Source organism: Cucumis melo, chromosome 8 (genome assembly GCF_025177605.1).
Source record: "Cucumis melo cultivar AY chromosome 8, USDA_Cmelo_AY_1.0, whole genome shotgun sequence".
Lineage (NCBI taxonomy): Eukaryota > Viridiplantae > Streptophyta > Magnoliopsida > Cucurbitales > Cucurbitaceae > Cucumis > Cucumis melo.
The window spans coordinates 87509-105510 of record NC_066864.1 but is presented as its reverse complement, the minus strand read 5'-3'; the positions used below and the strand labels follow the sequence as shown (position 1 = coordinate 105510).

At 33.1% G+C, this 18002-nt stretch overlaps 2 protein-coding genes across 3 annotated transcripts; both read left to right on the top strand.

The window, feature by feature from the left end:
- The first annotated feature begins 965 nt into the window (after positions 1–965).
- LOC103484237 (transcription factor MYB61-like) lies at positions 966–1850 on the top strand. The gene has a single exon (XM_008441203.2). The coding sequence runs from the start codon at positions 966–968 to the stop codon at positions 1848–1850; it is 885 nt and encodes a 294-aa protein (XP_008439425.2).
- Positions 1851–4760: 2910 nt separating this feature from the next.
- On the top strand, positions 4761–16899 carry LOC103484236 (uncharacterized). Of its 2 annotated transcripts, none has more exons than XM_008441202.3 (13): positions 4761–4940; positions 5031–5164; positions 6233–6376; positions 10115–10245; positions 10952–11182; positions 11296–11474; positions 13151–13251; positions 13985–14140; positions 15150–15205; positions 15287–15344; positions 16045–16165; positions 16258–16368; positions 16456–16899. In XM_008441202.3, exons 1-13 carry the CDS (start codon positions 4925–4927, stop codon positions 16551–16553), a joined length of 1536 nt encoding a protein of 511 aa, XP_008439424.1. In that variant the 5' UTR covers positions 4761–4924; the 3' UTR covers positions 16554–16899. The 2 variants fall into 2 exon arrangements, with proteins under 2 accessions (XP_008439424.1, XP_008439422.1); XM_008441200.3 differs by having other exon boundaries at positions 16447–16899.
- The last annotated feature ends 1103 nt before the right edge of the window (positions 16900–18002 follow it).

Genomic DNA, 18002 nt, shown 5'->3' with positions numbered 1-18002 from the left:
CCTAAGTCATTTTCAAAATATACATACATTAAATATTACTCAGATATATAATAATATGGTTGATATGAATAGAAAAAAATATGTAACCATGATATACATTCCAGTTCCTCGAGCAAAAGAATTATATACGTATAAGAGATCATGAAAAATGAAAAATTTTCTCGTTTAATTATTATATACTGCATACATTATACATATAATGATAAAGAAAATTATAGGATAGTTAGCATACTGATATTAATATTTAGCTTAGGTAATTCAATTACTTATTTTCGTATATTTCCTTCCAAGGTTATAAATAATCCCTCCAAGGTTGTAATAAATAGCTAATTTTGATTATTCTTTGAATATATATAAAATTTTGTTATGGGGGGTATTCTCTAAATTTTTTAGATTTTTTTTTTTCTTGTTTGGCCATGAATTTGGTTTAATGTATTACCAGGAGAATGTGATAGAGAGAGTGAGGATTAATTAATTAATTAAGATGGGTGAATTGAAAGAGATGGTTTCTTAAATGAATGAGGATGACTCGATTGCAAAAAGTTGAAAATTTGGATGGGAAAAACGAGTTATATACTAAACTATTATATTCTTCACACACACATGTAATTTAGATACAAGTAACCTATATCCCTCTAAACTGTCCATAAATTAATTAATGTCGATGTATCACAATATATAACTTCTATAATTTAATTATATATATATATATATATATATATATATATATATATATATATAATAACAAATATAATACAAATGGATCAAAAGTATGGAGTTGATTATTATTGTTGTTTAATTTCCTGAGTTAAAATAGAATATATATTATATTGGACAAATTGGAGAGACTTCCCTGCAAGCACTATAAAGGAGGAGGGCGAGAGAGACAAAATTTAATAATCTAACGATTGATGTGGATGAAGAGAAGAGTAATGTAATTTAATTAAGGATCGGATATAATAATGATGGTGAAGAAGGTGAAGAGAGGATTGTGGTCTCCCGAAGAAGACGAGAAGCTAATAAAGTGTATGAAGAAGATATTGAGTAGTGATGGGGCGCAGGCCGCATGTTGGAGCAGAGTGCCTAAAATGGCAGGGCTAGAGAGATGTGGGAAGAGCTGCAGGCTGAGGTGGATAAACTACTTGAGGCCAGATCTTAAAAGAGGGTGTTTCAGTGCAGAGGAGGAAAGGACAATCATCGACGTCCATCGTATCCTAGGCAACAGGTGGGCTCAGATAGCCAAACATCTTCCTGGCAGAACCGACAACGAGATTAAGAACTTTTGGAATTCCTCCATCAAGAAGAAACTTCTTGCCCAAGGTCTTGATCCTACTACCCACAATCTCCTCCCCGTATCTACTATTAATACTGTTTATAATCATCATCATCAACCAATTATTATTCCCCAATCCCCTGTCACCTCCAACTACAATAATAAAACGACCTACTTAACTACTCCGCTACCCCTACCCATGAACTTTGAACATCATCATTTGGGTGTGAATAATAATAGTAATATTATTGATGATAGCAGCGAGGCTTTGCTGAGGAATAATATGTCGAAGAAAGTTAATGATGATAATAGTGTGGGTATGGTTGCGGAATATCAACTGGGAATGGGAAATAGAGAGATTAATAATAATGTTATGATGATGCAGCAGCTGCAACATGATATTGATGGCGATGGTGATAATTATGAAACCACATGTCATAGTAGTACTAGTACTGTTGTTGAGTTCCACGATTTTGATTTCTATTTTGAGGACTCCATGGCACTCATGCCAAATATTCCACCAAATTCTCTCCTTACCACTTACCCTTATTCGTCCAATCAATTTCAATTTACTTAGTTAGACTGGTAACCTTTTAGTTTACGATGGTCATTATTATTCATTGATTATCTTTGTTCATAGTGATTTCAGTCTCGATCATCATCTATTATATTATATATGTCCTACTTGTAAGTATGTGCTTCTATAATGTGTACGTTATATTGTATATTCACTCCATTTTATTCTCTATTTTTCGTATATCTTCATCAATTCTTTCTTCATCTTATCCGTATAATAATCTAATTTACTTGAATGAAACATCTTTCTCGGAAAATATGAATATGGTTACACGTGTGTTTTCTTAATTAATATCTGTTTTATCTACTTTTTCCTTCAAGCATATATGAGCTGTTGGATTATTGATCATGCATTTTTGTCGGTAACTAAAATTTATAATCTACCCAAGAAAACTTTAACAACTCGTTTTGTTTTTTAACATATAATTGCAACAATGTTATATATTGTACTTCAATCAAGCAAATCGTCAATACCTTCTAGATGTGTTTTAACCACGCTCCAGGAAAATCGTTGCCCAACTACTCTATCAAACTTTTCTTACAAGAATGTCTCTCACAAGAACCATTCATTTAATTAGATATATTAAATAATATTAAATCGTCTAAAAAATGATTGATAATTAAAATATCAATCAATGGAGAACACGAAGTTTTTCAATAGCTACATTTTTAATAATATAGGATTCTCAATATTTTTTAAAATATATCTATGTTCTAAAATCATTTAGTAATCTTATTTACAATTTTTTTTGGACAAAACTATTCCTAACATATTGGTTCCTTGTAAATTTGTTTATTAAATATTGAAATAAAAAAAATGAATTGATTGCTTTGAAGATAGTTTAAATACAAATACAGGAATGCTAATTTCATGATTTGATGTGAGCAATCTTTTTCAACTATTTAGAATTTGTGTCAGACATGCGTGAAATTTTAATTGGATATAACAATGGATGTACCATACATAGTTTTAGCTCAAGATGGACGCACGCAATTCCACTTGAGAAATGCAATTAAAATATTATAGTTTCTTTAAAAATGTTTTAAATTACAAATTTATTTAAAATATTTATAAATGTAACAAAATTTTATAATATATTGATGATAAACATTTGTTAGTGTCTATCAACATTTATAAATGATAAATGATAGTAGTCTATCAATATCTATCGATGATATTTTGTTATATTTATAAATTTTTTTATTCATTTCGTCCTATTAAAAAACAACCCGAGAAAGCATGGATGTGGCAAAAAATCTTATTTTGAGACACATAACCTCTATTTCACATTTGACACAAATTATTTATGGTTTTCTTTACTTTGCAATTACCTCGTAAGAAAAAAAGATCAAATGAAGAAGATGACTAAGGATTATTTGGTCTAAAGAGTTGAGAAGTAAAGCGTCGAAATGTGTAGATATTTGATAAGTTAATAATTGATTTATTAATTTATTAAATATTTATCTTCCATACCTTACACAATTCTTATCGGCTACAATATATAGAAATTTCCTCGTGCCAAGTTGATATTATGGACTAAATAATTATTTGATTCATGGGTAGTTTGGCAGGCAAAGTTGAATTGAGTTAAGAGTAACCGGAGAAATTGATGTGAATTGATACGGTTCCAAGGAAACAAAAACGAAAAGAAAAGTAATTTTATGTGCAACCGAATCTTTTTTTTAATAATATATTTTTCGAAAATATTGTCAAAAATAGAGTTGAAGCAAACTATTGATAGAAATAGAGTAATTTGGGCAAAATCGTGTATCCTGGAAGTCGTAGACGGGTCTACAACTTCAATGCGTGGACCCCACAGTCTTCTTTTCTCCATGATTTAAAATATATATTAATATTTAATATAGTGTAAACCCCACACCTTTTAACATATTTAATATATATATATATATATATATATATATATATTAATTATTCAAATATTCAAATTTCAATTTTAAAAAATATCTTTCTTGCTAAATATTTTTTTAAATTCTAATTTTCAACTTTAAAAATACATTTTTCTTATTTAATATATAAGAATTTATAGAGATTGGAATTTGAATATTGGAAAGACCATATTTTTTAAATTGAAAATTAAAATTTTGAAATATTTAATAAGGAAAGATATTTTTTAAAATTAAAATTTATATATATATATATATATATATTAATTATTCAAATATTCAAATTTCAATTTTCAAAAATATCTTTCTTGCTAAATATTTTTTTAAATTCTAATTTTCAACTTTAAAAATACATTTTCTTATTTAATATATAAGAATTTATAGAGATTGGAATTTGAATATTGGAAAGACCATATTTTTTAAATTGAAAATTAGAATTTTGAAATATTTAATAAGGAAAGATATTTTTTAAAATTAAAATTTAGACATTTAAATATTTAATAACATATTTTGTTAATATATATTTTTTTTAAAAAAATTGAAGGTTTCTATTTGAAACTTGGAAAGATAATTAATGAAAAAAAATTATTTTTAAAATTTGAAAATTGGAATTTGAAAAATATTTAATAAAAAAGATATTTTTTAAAATTAAAACGTGTTATTTGATATTTAATATATATTAATTATTAAATATGTATATATATTAATTATCATAAAAATAAAGTGTGGAGTCCATAATATATTAAATATTAAAATTATATATATATTAAATAGGTTAAAAAGGTGTTATTGTATTAAATATTAATATATATATTAAATAATGGAAGAAAAGACGAGGTCTACAACTTCCAAGCAATTTTATCTATTTTTGTCAATAGTTTGCGTTTATCCTTTGACAATATTTTTTAAAAATACATTATTAAAAATGAATGTGAACCTTTTTTCTTTGAAAAAAAGAAGATCGTTTAAATACATAATATGAGATATGTACGAATACGATTTCTTTTCATAATAGGAAAAAGGAATCCGTTCCATTAACGAACGGATGATTGAATGGAATCTTGGACCGGCGGTTTATAGCAGGCACGGCGATCGGTTCCCAATCCTTCTGAACTTTCGCCTCCAAAGTCCACCGCTTCAGTTCAGATAATAGATATACTTCTGAAACTCATGCCATTGCCAGCAGGTTCTATCTTTTGCTTTCAGCTGTGATTATATTTCATTAATTCCACTCTCTCATCAATGCCAAATCTTCCTCTCTATACTTCCATTGCAGATCTCCCTGGCTATTACTATGATGCCCAGAAGAACAGGTACTTCCCGCTCAAAGGTCCCATACCTGGTTCTTCTCATGCTTCTTCCTCCTCCTCTTCAGCCCCTCATCATAAACCAGTTTCTGACTCCACTCCGGTGAGTACTACCCTACCTCTGTATCCTACCAATTTCAATTTTTCGGGTTAGAATTGATGCTTTTCTATGCGCAATCTGCTTCCCACAAAATCTCCTTACTTCGGTTTTTTTTTCTTTTTCTTTTTAAACGGGGCTAAATCTCATTTATGTAAAAATGCTGTCCGACTTCTCTATCGCACGAGGTACCTAAAAAATTTTTCGGTTTCTTATTAGTCGTGAACGTTCCCTCGGTTATCCAAAGCTTTTGCGAGAGAGTCTTCAATAAGAAGATCATCTAACTAAGAACGAACTAATTGCTCTTCGACTAACCCGAAATGCAAAATTAGAAACCCCATCATGAATAGATGGAGTGGAGATAGATGCCTTATTAGTGGAATATGACAAAACACCTTTGGTCATCACAACAATTGATCTGGAGAGGAGTCAATTATCTATAAGCATACGAATTTGAAGGAAGTGGAGAAGGCTCAGAAAACTTTCGAGGAAGCTTGAACTCAAATATTCCCAATCAACTTTTGCCCTCTTTTATTTTTCCTTGTGATAAAAAGTGAAAGGATCTCATCACATCTAGCTTTTGATTTTATTTATTTATTTTTAACTTGTAAGATGAAATATTCTTTTTCATTTTTTTTGAAAAGGAAACAGTCTCTTAATTATATCCAAACAAACTCAAAGTACAAGAGATATATACCAAGAGTACAAATAAAAGGGACTTAGAGACCAGGGGATACATGGGACAGCCCAACAAGATTGACACCCCTTGACATCCTCATCATGTCCTTTCAGAAAACTAGTGAAGTATAAAAATGTACAATAAAAAGGAGTTTATCAAGGAATACATAGGATAGATACACAAAAAATCAAATATCTTAGTTGGTAAAAGCGGACCAATTTGAACACAAATCTTGGATAGAATATGCACAAAACTCTTTGTTTAAAGTGCACCAAGCGGTTGTGTTTCTTTTTGCAATGTCCATTCGCACCAACCCATGAACTTATCATGAAATTAATTTTATCATATTTAGGTACTTGATATTGATACTTAAAGAATTTTCTTTTTCTCTACAGACTGTCAATTCATATTTGAAGGCCGACTTAAGAACTGTCAAGCTGATTCAGGCCAGGGAGTTATATGGTGATGTTATTGCTTCCAGTAAAGCCAGGTGTAACTTCAAGGAAAAATTCCAAAATTTCTTGGCATCTAAACCAGTGGTATGTTCTTTATGAGAGACAATCCCAAAGTTGGAAGCGTTTGTTCTAATTCACTTTAAATGAAAGTCAAATTAGGGTTTAATATATTAGTTGAATTATTTCATTGATGCTTATACAAGGTGGAAGCCATATAAGTAAGAAGAGTAGTCAAAACGTTGTGAGAAAAAAAGCTGTTAACTTTGGAATAATATTCCTCTTTTATTTATGGGATAGTTGCAAATTTACCAATTATATTCAAAATAATTAAGTATATAGCAACATTTTAAAAAAATTGCAAATATAACAAAATCTGTCAAAATCTGTCAATGATAGAAGTCTATCACCGATAGACTATGTAGCAGATGTTGGTCTATCACTGATAAACCATAAGAGTCTATCAACGATAGAAGTGTATCACTGATAGATTTTGCTATATTTGCAATTCTTTTAAAATATTGCTACATACTTAATAATTAATCTAAAAATTGCTACCTATTATAATTACCCTTTATTTATTTATGATTATTTTTAGGAAGAAACTACTTTTCATCATCATAAGGAAAATGAATAGATATTTAGGGGACGTTTGAGGGAAGGGTTAGATTTATGGAAGGGTTAATGTTATGATAATCCTAGTGTTATGATAATATGCGTTTGGGAGAAGGATTATGATAGGTAGTTTTATGATAGTATGTGTTTAGGGGAAAGATTATGATATGTAGTGTTATGATAGTGTGCGTTTAGGGGAAGGATTATGATAGTATGTATTTGGGGGAAGGATAAATGATAGTAGTGTTATGATAATAGTATGCGTTTGAGGGAATGATTATGATAGTTGTTATGATAGTATCTGTTTGGAGGAGAATTGGGGAAGGAATGAGAAGGATTAGGGAAGGAGTGAAATAGTGAAAAAGAGAGAAGAAAGATTATGGAAAACCTAATCCTAGGTTTTCCATGATCATTCCCCCAACGGTGGAGTGGGTTAACTCCCCCATAGTCCTAGGGCCAAATGCCCCCTTAAGGGTTACAAACTCCCAAAGAAGTGATATATATATATATAATCAATTTGTCAAGATTCCCAAACCTGAAATTCAGAAAAATCTCAACAATAGCACAAACAGAGGTAGCATTCTGTTGATATCCAAAAGCAGTGTTCAACAAACAACCAATAAAACACTATCAGCAAGAAATAACAGAGTACTATAAAGAAATATCCCAGCTCCTTAGAGAAGGCTGGGAGCTTCCCCAAAAGCTATACTGCAGCTTTTAACCCAATCAATACCTAAAAACCCATTTCCCAAAACATTCTCTATTTATACTCACTTCACAGTGAGCCCTCAGGTATTCTTCTCTCCTTGGTATGAGGCATTCCCCATTTTACCCTTCTTTTATATGTGTGCAGAATTGGGGTCTCACACAATCTATATTGATTGACTGCCTCCTATTTGTTGTTGCTAGCAAATACCATTATTTTTGTTTTTTTTTGGATCTTCCAAATCATTTCGAGGAGACGTCCGAACCCTTTTTCCCCTGATTCTTTGGCAAAAAGATTCATTCTCTTCATAGTATATAAGAGGTAGAACCATTAAATATTTCCTTTTCAATTCATTGAGTTGAATACCTCATTCAAGAATTATTTTTGATCCAATCCGTAGGATCAATAGAAAAGACAAATCCCTCATGATACCCCAGATCCAGGTTGGTTATTGATAGGGTGAATAGATCTGGCCGAAAACAACCATTTCATTTTTTTTAAAAGGAAATGTGATTATTCATTGTTAAAATGAAAAGAGACGAATGTTAAAATTCAAAGATACAACTCTTTTCACTGAAATAATGAAAGAGACTATCAATGAAGAGGCTTGTTTTCTTAAAAAAAAAAAAAAGAAAAGAAATAATGAAAGTGACTACAAACGCATAATAAAATAAACAAAGTACAAAATCAAGGACTTTGATACAAATACAAGAAAATGTGGGGTGATAGACTTGTTAGGTGGAGAACCTCGATTGTCGGGTCTTTTTTGTTGTATTCTTTGTCATAAGGCCGAGGAAAACCTTGGTCATTTTTTTTTGGGATTGTGAGTCAGGCTATGTGGAGCTCTTTTTTGCAGGAGTTCGACGTTAGTTTGGCTGGCCAGAGGACTGTTTGTGGGACGATCGAGGAGTTCCTCCTTCATCTGCCTTTTAGAGAGAGACTGTTTTTTGTAGTTAGATGGGGTGTGTGTTGTGCTTAGGGATATTTGGGGGAAGAGGAATGATAGGGTGTTTAGAGGTAAGGAAAGGGACCTTAGTGAGGTTTGGTCCATGTGTCTCTTTGGGGTTCGGTTACAAAGACCTTCGGTAATTATTCGCTTGGCAATATTTTACTTAGTTGGAACCCCTCCCTTTGGTTGCGTTGTTTTGGTGGGCCCGTAATTTTTTATGCCCTTATCTTTTTTCTTAATGAAAGTTGCTTTTATCCAAAAAAAAAGAAAAAAAAGCAAATGAATATCAGCCAAGAAACAATAAATTAATACCGAACCATGGATTGTCCAAAATCCTTGCCTTGAAACAATCACTTTTTGAAACTCGAACTTAAACGTCTTTCTCCTCTTTGCTCCTGATCAATGGAACAAGCTAGTGAGCTCACTTTTTTTTTTTATTGAAGCTCAAACTAAACTTTGCTTCTTGCTTGCTCTTTTTTTTAATAAAAAATTTAATTTCCTTCTGATAATGCTCCACTAATACCGCTTTCACTAAAACTCGCATGCTGCAGTGTTGAAAAGAAAGCTCTTAGTCCTATATTCTAAATCCCCCCATGGGCGACTTCTTTCAGGACAGTTCTAAGTCAGTATCAAAGGAATCTAGTTTTGAGCCTTGGCCAAGGGAATTTACCATTAGAAAGAGATTTCCTTTAGACCTAGCTCATCAATGATGCTTTTGAAGTCACTTGAAGAATCACATTCCTTTGGTTTGTCTTCCAATCGGTATTCTCTCTAGAACCCAACGAGCAATATTGACCACTAGGCTCATAAGAGAAGAATTTGCATGGATCCAAATTTATGGAACTGAATTTTGTGATGAGGGTGCTATGGAATCTCAACTTAGTTGAGATTCTTGGGTGCATCTCCTGGTCTTTAGGTTTCTTTTGTCTTTAGGTTTCTTTTTGCTCATTATGCATCATTTTTGTACTTTGAGAATTAGCCTCAGTTCATTAAATGAAGAGGCTTGTTTCCATTTAAAAATAGCAAATATTCAAAGCTTCGGAATTATTCAAGAAGTGTCTTTATAACTTCTTTGGAGGAAAAATCTTTCTGAACAGGGGTTTAAAATTAAAAGAAAAAATCAAATCTTCTGGATATGAACCTTTGATTGAAACATCATCCAATGGGTCATGAACATCCAATTCCACACTACTCAGACTTGATGACTCATTATCGGAATAATTAATAGAAAAATATTTAGGGGTAGAAAATTCATGTATGCTCCTTACCTTTTGGATAAACTGGTAGGCTTGGGCTATGTTAAATAATTAAATCTTGTTAGGTAAGTTTTGTATGATAATTATTGTTTAGTTCTAATTGAGACCTTTCAGAAGTTATACTATCCCAAGCCTTTTTCTTCTTTTATCTTTTAAGCAACCAATATGTTGTTTTTTAATTTGTTTACCAAACCATTGATCCTTCAGAAGTTTCCTAACATATATGCTACGTATAAGATTTTTACTGTAGATCATGTTAGATCCTTTGATGTCAGTTGTGCTCATACTTTCCCATGCAGTTTTGGAAATTTCGAGGAACGGATACAATGGGGGATAGTGCTTTGCAAGAAATGCCCATTAATGTGGACACCCTGGAGGGTCAAAGGGAATCTTCTGTTCTTTTGACAGGCAACATAAGTGGCTCCTTGAGGTAGTTATGGATTGTTCTACCTTCTGAATGCATTTGTGCTTATACTATCAAGAGAGTTTAATCTTGAAAGGTAGATTTTTATTAAAACGGGTGTGAATTCAGATTACTATTGTTTGTATATATCCAGAATATTTGGGTAGCTTCAAACAAGTTATGTGTAAAATAGTGTCTTTAAGGCATTTATGATGCTCAACATTCAACAGGTAGTTCCATCAAAACACTCAACTGTGTGGAAGTGTATACAAAATTAAAAAGAATGGGCTTTCTCTTTCTCTCTCCATGTCCCTTAAGTTTATTTGCCTCTGTCCATTGCCATCTCTTCACTGAAGTTTCTTTTAATCTGCGTGGGAGCTGAGAATTAATTTCTATATTGATGAAGAAGAAAAAAACTGAATTTTATTGACCAACCAAATTTACAAAGGGGTGGAGGGGTTCCTCTTCCATCTGCCTCTAAGAAAGAAAAGCCGTCTCATGATTCTTTTTCCACTTTTAGTGGATTTTTTAAGTTGGTTTTTTCTACTACTTTTTCTTGGTGCAAAACAAAGCATCCTTTCCAATCATTGTGGTATATCTTTTTTGTTTAGCAATTGGCACTCTCTTCTGTAATCATCTTTAGGTGTTTGGGGTTTCCTTCTAATTTCATTATTGATGTATGTTTCTTTTACCAAAAAAATCATTCAATTCTTTGAAATTTTCACTCTTGCAGTTTTTTTGGAGTTGGAGGGGGTGATCAACATATTGGGCATCCAGTAAACTGTTGTCCAGAACTTGTTTGGCCATCAGCCGGAGAGAACCAAATGTTTGGAGAAGTTCCTGGAGATATTTGGCAACTCTCTGGTGCTTCATTGCAAATGTCATCGAACATATCTTGTATAAAGTTGTTTAAGAAGTGTTCTCCTTTGGCGCACGATGATGTTTCGGACATTCAACATGCACTGTATCCTTTCATTTTCTAGAATGTTTTTTCCACTATGCTTCCCCCGCCCAGAAGAAGGATACAGTGATGAATGCCTTTATTTTCTCTTTTGATGCCTTGACTTAAGGAACCAGAATAAGTACATTGGGATCTGACATATCTGGTGGATCAGTTTATATTCTTAATCTCATTGAACCATTGGATTTTAATCGAACTATTCCTGTCATTAGACGAAGGATACATGAGGTTGCTTCTTTTAATTGTTCCATCTGGACGGCTGATTGTCAATCTAGTGGAGGCAGAGCTGTGATTGGTACGTTTCTTATGTTCTCTGGATTCTTGTTTATCGCGTTGATTCCTTTAACTATGTACCATGTTCTAATATTTGAGAGTTTTCCTGTGCTTTCTTCCCATATTCTTGGTCATGATACATTATTACCTGTGATCTTTGTTTGTTCTGTTTCTGGACTTCATAATCTTTAAGTAACATTTCTACACTGTGGCGATGCTTGTTACTGGTCATTTATTTCCATTTGTGGAATTAAAGCTGAAAAGAAATCAAATAATCTTCCGTGAAAAGAACCTTCCTTGGACTGTTTTTGAAGGCTTTTTCATGTTGTTCATTTTCCAAGCCTGCTGTAGCCTAAGTGACTATGGAGTGAAGTCCAAACTCAAATCTTTACTTTTTTTGAAACGAACACGAGCCTATTTATTAATGATAAAGAGACTAAAACTCAAAGTACAATAGTATTATACTAAGGATAAAAAGAACTAAAGGAAAATAATGAGCTAGTCAAAGCCACCCAAAGACAATACATCGGTAGACAGCTAAATACAAAGCAAAACTTAAAATCTCTCTAAAAATATCCCACTCAAATCTAGAATCTTGCGCACCCAAATCTTCAAGATGAATGGAGAAAGAGAAAGCCAAGGAGATGCAACCAGCTGCCTCAAAACTATCTCGCCAATGCAATCCAATGCCCAGAGGAACTCCTGTAATAAAGAAGGCGATGTGTTTAAATAAGGCTCCCAAAAGAACCTGTGTCTACATTAAAGTGGGACAATGCGTGTATCCCAGATGCACGTAGATTAAATTGAGAAACATTTTTATCCCAATAGGACGCAATTGAATATTGTAAATGCCTGTATAAATAAAGAGCTGATGCATACATTTATCTTTTGAAAAAACAAGGCTTTGGTGAGTAAAAACATTCGTCCATCCAATATCCAAGTTGTACAAGCTGGGTTCCAAAATATTTTAAAATGGCGGGGATATTGTTTGAAACTTAGTGAAATTTAGCATACCCAACCATTGTTATTGCCATAGTGTTCAAAAAGCACAACGGAGGGTGTGAATGAAGCCTTGTATACTTCTGTCTCTCTTCTTGATTTTTAACTAAATTTTCTTTGCAAAACGTGTTTTCTAAATTGGTACTAGATTTTGTTGCCAATGTGGTGCTTATAGTTCTCAATCACGTTTCACAATGCTAATCGTGATGCTTCCTCTCCAAATTCTTTGAAGACTTCATCATTCAAGATATTTGCTTAAATTGGAGTGCTTTTATTTTTTCAACTTTAAGTTTTCTCTTCTGTTTTTGAGTTTGTTTGCTTTTTGTCGCCATGACTTGCCTGAAGGGTTTGTTGTCACATCAGTCTTGGTATTTGTTCATCTTGTTTGTTTGGTTGATTTTTGGATATGATGAAGGTGCTAAGGGGTGCCAACTTAGTTGAAATGTTCGGGAGCACCTACTAATCCCTAGTTTATTTTGGTTTGTTGCTATGTAATATTCATGTGTACTCTCATTTTTTTACTTTCATTATCTTAATGAAATCCACGTTTCTTTTCCAAAAAAGAAAAAAATCTGAATTGCCATACGATACCATGAACTTGATTGAGGAGATATGGGAGAGTCTGTATCTCTTTCTCTCTCTCTCTAGCCCATGTTCAGTTAAGTAATTAACATTATGAATCTCTTTTGGTTTCTGCAGGGACAAACATGGGAGCTGCTTCAGTTGATATGGGAACTGGCAGGATATCATGGATCTTACATGGTAAAAGTGACATTTTTGCGCTACAACTCATTCATTCGGTAATTCACTTTGTTTTGTTGTGTGTATGCATATGGATTAAGCTTGTTGAGAAAATTTTGTTATCTCTGATAGCACTATTTTCATTCCTTATTATAACTGTATAGCTCTTGTTCCTATGTAAAACAATCTCGTATCTTTCTCTGGCAATATTGTAAATTATTTTCACCTAGCGGCTAACATAGAGTAGCAATCTGTTTATTCTTTCCTATGACCTCAAGGCTTAGGCTTAAATGTAGAATTTTTGCAACTGGACTATGCACTTTGTATCAGCTGTCTGCCTCAATAGTTAACTGCTACTATGTTACATTGATTGTCAAGGTAGATATTTGACCTTTATATTGTAATGGTGAAACCTTCTCAATCTGCTTATCGGAGAGGGGATGTTCCTGTGGCATACTGGAGTTTGTGCACTTTTTTTGGGACTTCCAACTTATTGTTAAACTTTTACCAGTCGTTTGCACTGCCTTTGGTAGTCTTGTCTTTGCCTGCCATTTGCCCTGTATTATCCAACTTATTATTAAGCTTTATAAATTTCACATCTTTAGAGACTCGCAGAAAGTCAGCTGTTTTATACTGCAGTTTTTCTTACTGTCCACATTGAAGAAACAATAATCACTTCTTTTTGGTTCCATGAAGTCTTTTACATTAAAAAGGCTGGGAACTAGCATTATACCTTTGCTTGTCTGATGTTGAACTGTATTCTATATTAATCTACTGGACAATCTTTTGCAGGAAAATGTTGTTCTGTGTGGACTTAGAAATGGCATGATTGTGACAATTGATACTCGTGAAAGACAGGAAGTAGCTAAGAGACTTTTAAGGCATCGAATTCCTTACTTACCCATTGATAGAAGAAACTCCAGAACGTCCTCTCAGCAATGGTATAAGGTAAATCCAATGTTGTTTATTCGTGATATACATAATAAAACTTATGAGGTTTTTGTCTTATGATTTGAATCTCTTAACTACTATAGTTGTCTCAGTTGTGTTATTCCATTCTTTATAATAGTTGGTTTAGTAATGCAATTTAATTTATGGTAACCACCTAAGTTAGATTCAAATATCTAATGGTACAATTAGATAGATAACCCTTGAGATTAATGGAGGTGTTGAATAAGATAATATTAAAATTGATTTCCACTTGGGTCAATTGTTTCCTCCCCAATTGACATTGATTTTCACTTGTGGTATCTTCTTCATATATCGAGCCCATAAGTGAAGAGGAGTGTTAGTGATGTATAATTAAATTTGCATTCATTCACTAGCTTAAGCTTTTGGGTCAATTGATGATTTAAGATGATCTAAGGAGGTCAATTCATTTTCACAAGTAAGGGGGAGTGTTGTATGTATTTACTTTCACCCACTAGCTTAAGCTTTTGGGTCAATTGATGATTTAAGATGAGATATTTCAAATTTACCCACGCCTCTAGAAATGTATTGGATATATTGTATAATATATTATCTACTAAATTGTATAATCCCTATTCCTATGTTGTATAATGTATTATCTACTAATGCTGCCCAAAGTCTTAGAGGAAATTTCTCAAAAGTCAGAATCTTGGAATGATGAATGTCGTTGACTGTCTTAACTTCTTTACAACTAAAACCATGAATAATGTACCCGAACTTCATCTAACAAGAATTTACTTTGAGATTGTTCAAAAGTTCAACATGCTGAAAATCTATTTAATTCCAATACATACTAGCAGTTTTCTGTGTAACATGAATCTCAGTGGGAAAATTCTCAGTAATTTCAGCGGATTTCTGATGCTAGGTGGCTAACCCCTCCCCCCAAAGTTTTCATTTCATTCATATTTAGTGAGTCAGTGCACACATGATGTATGCAACCTTCCTGTAAGTGTGCTGTTTTTAAGTTTTGAGTACTTTTGCCATGCAGCTCACTGGTAACATTTTTCCTTCATGTACGGTTAAAATGCCCTCATCTATATCAAGGTTGGTTAATTCAATTCATGAAAATTCTATTGTTTCTTTCGTACAATTTTAAATGTTTTAACAAATCTTCCTATTTGCTAGCTTGGTGTCACTTCAGTTTGATGACCGATACTTTTTGGCAAGCTCCATGGATGGATCGGTTAGTACTTTCTTCTTTTAATTGTGCAGTGAGAAGTGGTAAAAAAAAAAACAATACTTGTGCAACTGAATACTGTCTAAGAAAGTATTACGTAGAACATCATTAAAGGCTTTATTTTGATAGATCCGTGAGCTAAAATATGGATATTGATAATACTTGAGGAAGGAAAATTATAAACTAGTAGACAACGGGAGAGGATTGGTTTGGATCTCTTCCCTTAATACTAGCCCACGTTGTGCATTGCTCCTTTGTCTTTGCGGAAGTTGTCACCATTCTTTGTGGCCTTGATTTGATGGATAGATCTAGTATTCTCAGCCTCCTCTTCAACAGGCCATCTTTATATTATAAAGTTTCTCCTTCGACAAAAGTCTCTCTGTTGTTGCATGTTTTAATCCTCTTGGTTTCTGTCGAAAACTATGGCCTTGCCAGCCTTGAATAGGACACTGTTGCTTCCATTCATCCGCAAGAGTAGCGAAATTGACCCTGTAGGACATATTTTGAACCTCCAATCTCGTATGACCTCGTCCCATACTTAAACAAGTTAATCCTTGGGTTCACACAGAAGTTTCCATCAGTTGAACTTTCTTACTCGTCGGCTTATCTGTCCTCCTAGGCTTCTAGCATTGATAAAATGCATTGGGACTTGTGCAGTTCTCATTTACACATTTTAAATTTTGTCTACTGGATTCATGTTTCACAGGTTAAACTCTATGATCATCGCCTTATCCAGAGAGGTGCTGTACAAACTTACGATGGACATGCAAATTCACATACTCATGTACAGCTTGGAGTTGATCCCACCGAGACGTTTGTCACATCTGGTAGTTCATTTCAGTGCATGCTCAACTTCTTTATATTCAGAAGTCTCGGAGTTCCTGGTAACTCGAGCTCACCAAATGTATTCTGGTTTTAGGTGGAGAAGACTGCAAATTTCGTCTATGGAATATCAAGTCTGGAAAACTGATCTTTGAGGATAAGTTTGGTGATGCTGTTCCCTCAACCATATGCTGGCGAAGGGCTGGAAGTAATTATCGTTCCTTATTGTTTCTTTCTTATTCATGCGCTTTTTCTGCTATATCTTTTTCTATTGAACTCCGCCTAGGATTTCCAGGAGGGCAGAATGGATACCTGGGCTGCGAAGCTAATTGTTCGGGAGCATGGCTTGGGTCACAATGCGGAATTCATTATGTGAACTGGCCGAGGACATAAGTGAACAAGAACTTGCACGAGGATATCTGGCCAGCTTTCCCAATTTGTCATACTCTAACCTTCAAAGAAGTTCTGCTTTTACGTAGATAGTTATGATTCAGTTATGAATCAGGAAGTTCATCCGGCAGGCTTTTAAAAAAAATATTATTTATATATAAATCATATTGTTAGGTCATCAGCGATTATTTTAAATTATTTTTTTGCTTTGTATTTTGTAGTATTCAATGCACCACACATTTGTTGATGTAAAATAGTACTCCTAGATTCAAGAATCCCTATTCAGTCGGTCAGGTAGAATTCGTATTTGTATATTAATTTATTTTTATGTTTAGCTTGTTTCCGTTAAGATGATGCTTTCTTTTCTGGTTCACCGTTCTTAATTGGATTATAATTCTTTTTCCTTTTTCTTTTAATTGAACCAAATATTTATTGGGTTTTATGTGCTTTGATATGGACTTAAATAATATTAGGAGCTATCTAAAAAATAATTATTCATCTAATGACCGTCCAACATCATGGTTGAACAACTCTCCTAACCATCGACGCATACGATGGGAAATGTATTACTTGGCATGGAGTTGCACGTAAACTTAACTGGCATGGGTCGAATCTGGTATTTGGAGCTTCTCTTTGGGTCTTACAATCTTTCTTCATTACATCACCAACGAGGTAAGCCAGCATGGCGTCAATCCGTTCACTGAATCATCAAATGTTACAAAGCTTTTTACCATCAGATTCAAAAAAGAAACATTGAATTTATTTTCAAGTTTTTTTAACGTTAGGATGACTATGACACTGGAAAAGAATTAAATTATTTTAATTGTTTATTTTTTTATAAATTTTTTATATTTTAGTTAATTTTGCTATATTTTAAAATAATTTATTTAATTATTTTAATTAATTAATTAATTGATTAGTTTAATTAAAATTAAATTAACTCACTCCTCTTAACAGAAGAAGAGCGAGTGAGTGGGCTGTCACGATAAATTTATTCTCCTGTGTTGTTGTAAAAAAGTTTGTTGTTGAACACAGGAAGAAAGTTTTCTCCTCTCAATTCGAAAAAGCACTCACAAAAAATTTACAAAAAAAAAAAAAAACTTTTAAAACTTTTTCCCCCTCCCAATCCCTTTTTTCACTCTTTCTCAAATGCACTCCCCCAAGTGAGGTGCCTTGATAGAGATATAGCAGGAAAGGTCTTTTGGAGGTGTGTCCCGTTCGTATTCAAGAGATCACAATTTGGAGAAGAATTTAGAAAGAAAAATTTCACGAAAGGAAAATCTTCAAACCCTTGCTTCCACTGTTTGTATATATGGTTATGTTTAATTCTGTAATTTTATTTTCCAAATCTATTACTAACAAAACCGATAATGTGCTTCTGCTGTGGGATGCAATCCCTTTAGCCACAAACATTGCCATTCTGCTTGGTGGGTTCGCGCTAGCGAGCGCACA